Source organism: Parus major, chromosome 26 (assembly GCF_001522545.3).
Source record: "Parus major isolate Abel chromosome 26, Parus_major1.1, whole genome shotgun sequence".
Lineage (NCBI taxonomy): Eukaryota > Metazoa > Chordata > Aves > Passeriformes > Paridae > Parus > Parus major.
In genome coordinates, this window is record NC_031795.1 from 5,216,711 (window position 1) to 5,225,098 (window position 8,388).

Here is an 8,388-nt window from a genome sequence, read left to right on the forward strand (position 1 = left end):
GAGGAGGAAGAGGAGGAAGAGGAGGAAGAGGAGGAGGAGGGTTCCCTGCATGGATGAACAATCCAGAGGTACCTGGAGAGAGGAAGAGGAGGAAGAGGAGGAAAATGAGGATTCCCTGCATGGATGGAGCAGTGCAGAGCCCCAGAAATTTCCCTGCATTTCACTGAGTCTGGAAAGAGCCAGGAGCAGCAGGAAAAGGAATTTCAGGTTGCAAACACCCAGGAAAGCCACACAAACCTGGGAGCTGCTCTGGAAATTCCAGAGCCTTGGAGCACAGAAGGGCCTGGGGTTGTGGTTTCACCGCTCCCTCCCCACTCAGGTGATGCCCAAAGCTTTCCCCACACCTGCCTGAGCAAGGCTGGAGGTGCCAGCGGATTCCTTGGCTCCTCTTTGGGAATCTCGACACTGGAATCTCAGAAAAAAGCAGTTGGGAGCTGCAAATCCTCAGGGATTTGCCTTTAGGGACGAGGTCCGGGGGGGACCCGCAGGACACACACATTCAATCCCTGGAACTGGTGACTCCCTCCTGGGATAGGAACACCAGGGAAAAACAGGAGTGGGAGCACAGCAAGGCTGAAACTCCTTGGAAGCGTGGAAGGAGCAGAAATTTCCATGAGTAAAAAACCCAGGAAGCTGCCGAAGGAGCCGAGAGCGACAGCGGCTGTGGCTGGATGATCTGGGTGGGTTTAATCCTCCCTCCATCCAGGCAGGATTCAGCCTCGGCAGGAGCAGCAGGGAAATGTTTTGTTGCTTTGTTTTGTTGGGAAGCATCCAGTCCCTGCATCCCGATAAATCCGTGTCCATCCGTGGGGAAGCTCCCAGCTCCCGGGACTGGTGGATTAAAGGCAGAGCCGGGCCAGACTCGGCGCTTCCAGATACGAAGCTCCAAAGGATTTGATGAAAACAGCTGGAAAAAATCCATCCCAAACAATCCCTGCTCGGTTTGGGTTGGAAAACCAAAGCAAACCAGGATGAGATGCAGACTGGGATCGTGGAATGACCACTCCGGATGGGATTGCACAGTGATAATGGACTGTGGGATTCCAGGAATCCAGGACAGCACATTCCCAGCTCCTGTCACCAGCTCCGGGCTTCCTCCGAGCAGCCAGCAGCAGGGAATTGCTGGTTTTGGGGGAAAAAACGTGGAAAAATTTCATGGAAGTCACTTGGGAAGCGCGAGGAGCTGGGATGAAAGGAGAGGGAACAACGAGGTCCTATCAACACCCTCCCCGTGCCAGGAGAGCCCTGCCAGGAACTCAGGGACACGGGGGAGAACTGGAGCACGAGATTCCAGCCTTGGATGGAGAAAAAAGGGGAAAAACCTCATGGGGTTCTTCAGCTGGAAAATTCTCACTTCCCTGAGATAATCCCAGTGTGGTGGGGATGATTGGACAGAAAGTTCTGGATTCTGTGGGGAACACACGGACTGAGCTCCAGCACTGGAATCACTCCGATATTCCCTGGTTTGGGCTGGAAAAGGGGATGGGACAGCAGGGATGGCACCACCCGGAGCAGGGAGGGCTCCTCAGCATTCCCAGGGCACCACTGGAAGCCACCACAGAATGTTCCTGCTCCAAAGGGAGCATATCCCAGATCCTTTAAACTTCCAGAGGCTGGAGAGGCTGGAATTCCTTATCCAGCCTAGCTGGGGGCTGTCTGCTTTTCCAGAAAAGCCTCCAGGCCCTGAAATCCTTGGAGCTGTTGGCCAGAGATGCTCCAACAGCAGCAGATGGTCCTGGCTGCCCTCGCACCAATTCCTCGGGAATTCGGCTCCCTGGGGGTGGGATCCAACCTCTCCATCCTCTCCATCATCCCAAAGCCTCCAGCCCCTCCCTTCCACGTGGGATTCTTTCTCCAGCTGCCACCACAACGCTCAGAGGGGAAGAAAAAAATCCCCCCACGTCCCTTCCCTGGGGTTTTCCTCCCTTTCCCTGCCCTCTTTTTCCACTTTCCCCACATCCCCCCTCGCTGCAGACGGGCTGTGCTTTCCAGGCACATTTCCCTTCCCAAATATTCGGGATTTCTGGCCGAGTCCCCGGTGTACAGCGTGTCCCTCCAAGCCCGAACTCCCCGCACATCCCTGCTCCTCCTCCTCCTCCCCTTCCCGGCGGGAGCGCCCAGGATCCTTGCCGGGCTCCCCGGGGAGGATGTTTTGGCTGGGAATTTTCTATGGAAAACGAGGAGAAATGGAGCCCCGAGGGGGGAGCTGGCACCTGCTGAGCTCGGTTAAATCATTCCAGGCTCCTGGGAGGATCCGGGAGCGCGGCTGGAGCTGGGCGAGGGACGCTCAGGGCTCCTCCTTTCCTTTCCTTGTGGGAGGAAATGCTTGGAGAGGCCGGGAAGAGGCGGCTCCAAAGTGCTCGGGGAGCCAGGATGGGGATGAGGGGACAGGGATGGGGGAGCTGTGGCAGTGGGATGAGCCTTGGGACACTGGGATGAGCCCCAAATCCTCTTCACAACCCTCAGGACGCGCTCCCTGTCCTTATCCCCCCATTCCTACCCTGGCTGAGCCTCGGGGGGATGGATGAGACCCCCAAAATCCTGGGGGAGGGATGAGACCTCCCAAATTCCAGGGGATGGATGAGATCCCCAATCCTGGGGGATGGATGAGATCCCAAATTCCAGGGGGTGGATGAGATCCTCAAAATCTTGGGGGATGGATGAGATCCCAAATTCCAAGGCATGAGTGAGATCCCCAAAATTCCAAGGGATGAGTGAGATCCCCAAAATCCCAAGGGATGGATGAGATCCCCAATTCCAGGGGATGGATGAGATCCCCAAAATCCCGGGGGGGAAGGATGGGACCCCCCAGTCCCGTGTGGATTTTCCCAGCCTGCAGAAGTGCCAGCTTGGCATCCCTGTGCTGCCAAAATTCAGAGACAAATTCCCGCTGTCACAGTGGCCCCTTTGGTAGGGAATTTATTTACCTTGGATGCTGCCGCCTTATCGTTCATGGAAATGTTTATCCCAAATATTTAACGGCAGCACTGCACAAACTGAGGCTTCCTGGGGAGCAGTCGGAGCAGGGCCGACATCTCCCCTCCGGGTAGTGCAAAAATTCAGGATAATTCCTTGTTTTTCCCAAAGAATCCCGATCTCAGCACCTCCAAAACCCGATATTCCCTGATCTGGCCAAAGGCCTCCTCAGGGCTCCCTGATGAGAAACGCAGCCCTGAAAAACAACATCCCAATCCCGCTAAATCGTTAACCAGAGGGAGCCTGGAAAGTGCCAACACTCCTGAGAGAAAAGACGGGAGAGAGAGAGAGAGAGAGAGAGGGAGGAAAGAAATCGCAGGTTATTTATAACGCCAGGCAGCACCAGGGGCTCTCCAGTCTCTCCTGCAAAGCTGCGGCTGGGAGGTCACTCCCCGAAATCCCCGTGCCCTGCCAGCGCAGGATTTGCTCCGGGATCTGGGGCGGGCACCCGGCGCTGCGGCTCGGGAGCGACCCTCCCATGCTGCCGGTGCCACGGCACAGCCCGCAGCAGCCTTTGCACAGGAGCAGCGCACCCCGGTGAGTCCGGGACTTCTTTTCCTTCTTTTATTATAATTATTATTTATTTAGGGGTGGGTTTTTGCTTTTGGTTTTTTTTTTTTTGGTTTGTTTTTTTTTTGTTTGAAGCCTGATCTCCATCCCCGCGCCCCGGCAGCGCCAGAGGTGGCACAGCTGGAGAGACGGAGCTGCCAGGGAGGCGCTTCCCCTCCTGCCCACCTCTCCTGGTGCCGTCTCCCTTCCCACCCACTTCTCCTGGTGCCCATCTCTCCTGCTGCCCAATTCTCCTGCTGCTCCTCTCTCCTGCCCACTTCTCCTGGTGCCATCTCCCTTCCCACCCACTTTTCCTGCTGCTCCTCTCTCCTGCCCGCTTCTCCTGGTGTCCCTCTCCCCTCCTGCCCACTTCTCCTGGTGTCCCTCTCCCCTCCTGCCCACTTCTCCTGGTGTCCCTCTCCCCTCCTGCCTACTTCTGATGTCCCTCTCCCCTCCTGCCCACTTCTGATGTCCCTCTCCCCTCCTGCCCACTTCTCTCAATGTCCCTCTCCCCTCCTGCCCACTTCTCCTTTCCCTCTTTTCCTGCTGCTCCTCTCCCATCCCACCCATCTCCCGGTCCCAGCTCCCCTCTTGCCCATCTCCCGCCCCTCTGCCACATCCATGCCCACTTTTCTGGGATCTGGACGCGCTTCCCGATGTCCACCCAGGCTGGGCAGTGCTTCCCACCCCATCCCATCCATTGATCCCATGGATCCCATCCCACGGATCCCATCCCACGGATCCCATCCCATGGATCCCATCCCATCCCACTGATCCCATCCCATGGATCCCATCCCATGGATCCCATCCCATCCCACGGATCCCATCCCATGGATCCCATCCCATGGATCCCATCTCATGGATCCCATCCCATGGATCCCATCCCATCCCATCCCAGTTCCATGCCCACAATCCTCACCCCAAATCCTTGGAATGAGGAGCTGACCCCATTGCAGCCCCTGGCACAGGACAGGGACACCAGGAGGGGACAGGGACACCAGGGTCCCACCCCACAGCCAGGGGCAAAGCCCCCAGGGAGGGGAGGAGAACCCCACAAGCAGTAGGGGCACACTGGGGACAGATTTTGGGGTCACCAGCAGGTTGAAGGGGGGCACTGGGAAAGGGGGAGACAAGCCAGGGATGGGTTCTGATCCCAGGGATGGGTTCTGATCCCAGGGATGGGTTCTGATCCCAGAGATGGGTTTTTTCCCCCCAGGAATGGGGCTTTTCCCCCCAGGAATGGGGTTTTGCCCCCAGGGATGGGTTTTTTACCCCCAGGGATGGGTTTTGCCCCCAGGGATGGGGTTTTTTCCCTCAGGAATGTGGTTTTTCCCCCCAAGGATGGGTTTTTTACCCCCAGGGATGGGGTTTTGCCCCCAGGGATGGGGTTTTGCCCCAAAGGGGCCCCCGAGAAGGGGTTGCCAAGAGGGTGGAGACGCTGCAGGCTCTGGTATGAGAGCAGGCACAGAGCCCTGGAGCAGGAGGAGGAGGAGGAGGAGGAGAAACTCCTCTGCCCCTGCCAAGCTCTCCGTGGCACCCAGCATCCCTCAGGATCCCATCCCGAGCACACGGAGCGGGAAGCAAGGAAAAAAGGAGGAATCCAGGCCTTGCCAAGCCTGCCCCAATCCCTCTTTTCTCCCGTGCCAGGCTGGCAGGGCAGGGCACTCCGTGCCCTCTGTGCGTGCCCAGCCAGGTGTCCCCTTCCTGCTGCAGGTGGGGACACGGCCAGGAGCCACCAGGTGACCTCAGGGCCACCCCTGGCACGGCAAAAAGGGGACACTGGTCCCTGCTGGTCGCTGCTGTCCCTGCCGGAGCAGAGCTGGCACTGACACCCTCCCAGCCACGTAGGATCCTCTCCCGCTCCCAGCAGCGAAATTCCTGGAGGGATTTCAAGCTGCCTGGCTGCAGGAACACCCCGTGAGCTCGTTTATCCCGGGATGAGGAGTCAGGATGACTCCAGAGCTGGAATCCTCCCGCTGCAGCCCCACCTGGGCATGGCAGGGGAGCAGCGATGGGTTTGCCTCATTCCCTGGATCCGTCAGCAGGAGATGGCCCCTCTCTCCCCGGGCACACCCAGGGTGCTGCCCCTTCCCGTGCCTGGGGAAATGGAAGCTTGGAAGAGGTTTCAGCTCCAAAATCAGGCAGAATTTGTTTACCGGGATCTGCATCCTGCGTTTCTGTGGGGGAAGGGAGAGCTGGATGAAACCCACAGCGATTCCTGTCACCAGCGAGCGGAGCATAAATAGCTCCTTCAAAAGGCGCCTCGAGCTCCTTCAAAAGATGCCTTGAGCTCCCAAAATCACCCTGATCTGGCAGCTTCCCTTCTCAGCCAGAGAATTCAAATCCCTTCTCCAAGGGAATCCAAATTCCTTCTTCTCCTTCCCACGCAGAGCCGACCCCGGGCACCTCGTGTGACCTCACACAAACCCCCGTGTCCCCAGCCTCCACCCCCTGCAATCGAAATTTCCTCAGAAATTGGGGTGGAATTAGCCAGAAATCAGGATCTCACAAGAACATCTCCAGTGGCGTGGAGATGCCTCCCAAATTTCCAGTGGGATGGAGATTCCTCACAAGTCTCCATTGGGATGGAGATTCCTCCCAGATTTCCACTGGGATTGAGATTCCTCCCAAATCTCCATTGGGATGGAGATTCCTCCCAGATTTCCACTGGTTCCTCCCAAATTTCTACTGGGATGGAGATTCCTCACAAATCTCCACTGGGATGGAGATTCCTCCCATATTTCCACTGTGATGGAGATTCCTCCCAAATCTCCACGGGGATTGAGATTCCTCACAAATCTCCACTGGTTCCTCCCAAATCTCCACTGGTTCCTCCCAAATCTCCACTGGTTCCTCCCAAATCTCCTCTGGTTCCTCCCAGATCTCCACCAGGGAGGGAAGTTTCTCCACATCTCCACCGGGCTGGAGTTTTCTCCAAGGTGAAAAGGGGGAAGATCAGATGACTCCACACAGGGGAAGTGTCCAGAGCCGGGGATTTTTGGGTGGGATTCCCTCATCTCCTGCTTCTCCAGCTCTGCCACCAGCTCCCCAGCCTGGCCACCCAGCTCATCCTCCCCTGGCTTTGTCCCCTGGCAGGTCCCTGCAGCGCCATGCCTTGGGCCACCACCCTCATCCTCATCCTGGCCGGGTTCTGCGGCTCCGCCCTGGGCCAGTACAACGAGGAGGAGGACCTGGCGTGGCTCCAGTACTACCTGCGGCAGTCCCGCGTCTCCTCCTACAACTACGTGCCCTACTACGAGGAGGAGAGCCCCGCGTACGCTTACTCCTACCCCTCCGCCACCGACAGCGAGCCCGAGCCCGAGCCGGAGCCGCAGCAAGCCGCGCCCTGGCGGTGTCCCCAGGAGTGTGACTGTCCCCCCAACTTCTCCTCGGCCATGTACTGTGACACGCGGAACCTGCGGTACCTCCCGTTCGTGCCCTCGCGGATGAAATACGTCTATTTCCAGAATAACCTGATCACCTCCATCCAGGAGGGAGCCTTCGACAACGCCACGGAGCTGGAGTGGCTGGCGCTGCACAACAACCAGATCAGCAGTGAAAAGATGGGAAAAAGGGTTTTTGGGAAGCTGCAGCGCCTGGAGAGGCTCTACATGAACAACAACAACCTGACCAGGCTGCCCGGCCCGCTGCCGCGCTCGCTGCGGGAGCTCCACCTCTCCTACAACCAGATCTCCAAGGTGCCTTCCAACGCTCTGGAGGGGCTGGAGAACCTCACGGCGCTGTACCTCAGCCACAACTTCATCTTCGAGCTGGGCGCCTCCCTCAAGGGGCTCAAGTCGTTGATTCTGGCCGACCTGAGCTACAACAACCTCAGGAAGGTCCCCGACGGGCTCCCGGCGTCCCTGGAGCAGCTGTACCTGGAGTACAACTACATCAACGCCATCCCCGACGATTATTTCCAGGTGTCCCCCAGGCTGCTCTACGTGAGGATGTCCCACAACAGCCTGACCAACCAAGGGCTCTCCAGCAACACCTTCAACAGCAGCAGCATCCTGGAGCTGGACCTCTCCTACAACCGGCTCCAGAAGATCCCACGGGTCAACACCAACCTGGAGAACCTCTACCTGCAGGGGAACCAGATCAACGGTGAGCAGCGGTGAAAAACCCCCGGGAAACGGCCTGGGGTGGTGGTTTGAGCAGGGATTTGGGATTTGTGAGGGTTCTGGGCAGTCCTGAGCAAGGCAGGGGTGGGAGCTGTCCTGTCCCAGCCTGGGGTGCTTCCGTGGGATCCCTGCACTGGATTTTAGGGGATTTCTCAGGAGCCTGAGCATCTCCTGGGATTGGAGATGGTGGAAAGCAGGGGATGAACCACCTGGGGAGGGGTCTGTGGGGTCAGGAGGGGTCATGGCAGTGGGGCCACAGAGCTGGGGGGTCCCCACAGAACACAGAACACCCTGGGCAGTGCCAGCACAGGGGACAGGGACGTTCTCCAGGGCCAGTACAGGGGACAGGGACATTCCCCAGGGCCAGCACAGGGACATCCCCCGATTCCCAGAGCCAGCCCCTCTGTCCCCTCCACAGCCCCATCCGTGTCCCCAAAGCCCCCCACGTGTCCCAGCCTGCAGCTGAGGGGTTTGTCCTTCCCTTGGGAGCTCTCAGCGCTCCGATCCCGATCTCCTGCCAGGCCTGACGTTCCCTCCCCTCCATACACAAATAAATAAAGGGAACAGATTGTTCTGGGGCTGCTATTTATAAAAACGGGCTGGAAAAATAAACCCCCGAGCAAAAGCTCCTGGAAAAAGCCGGCCTTGATCCCCTCACCTGCCAGGCCCTGGGGGCAGGACTGAGCTGGAATGGAGAGGTTGGGATGGGGATGGGGATGGGGATGGGGATGGGGATGGG

The 8,388-nt window shown here is 58.3% G+C and overlaps 1 protein-coding gene across 1 annotated transcript in view; it reads left to right on the plus strand.

Annotated features, from left to right (window-relative positions):
- Nucleotides 1–3,335: 3,335 nt before the first annotated feature.
- Nucleotides 3,336–8,388, plus strand: part of FMOD (fibromodulin) — a 7,340-nt gene continuing 2,287 nt past the window's right edge. Inside the window, exons 1-2 of the mRNA XM_015650400.3 lie at nt 3,336–3,513; nt 6,622–7,632. Coding sequence (XP_015505886.1) covers nt 6,636–7,632 — 997 coding nt within the window. The 5' untranslated portion in view covers nt 3,336–3,513; nt 6,622–6,635. The remainder of the gene's footprint in view (nt 3,514–6,621; nt 7,633–8,388) is intronic.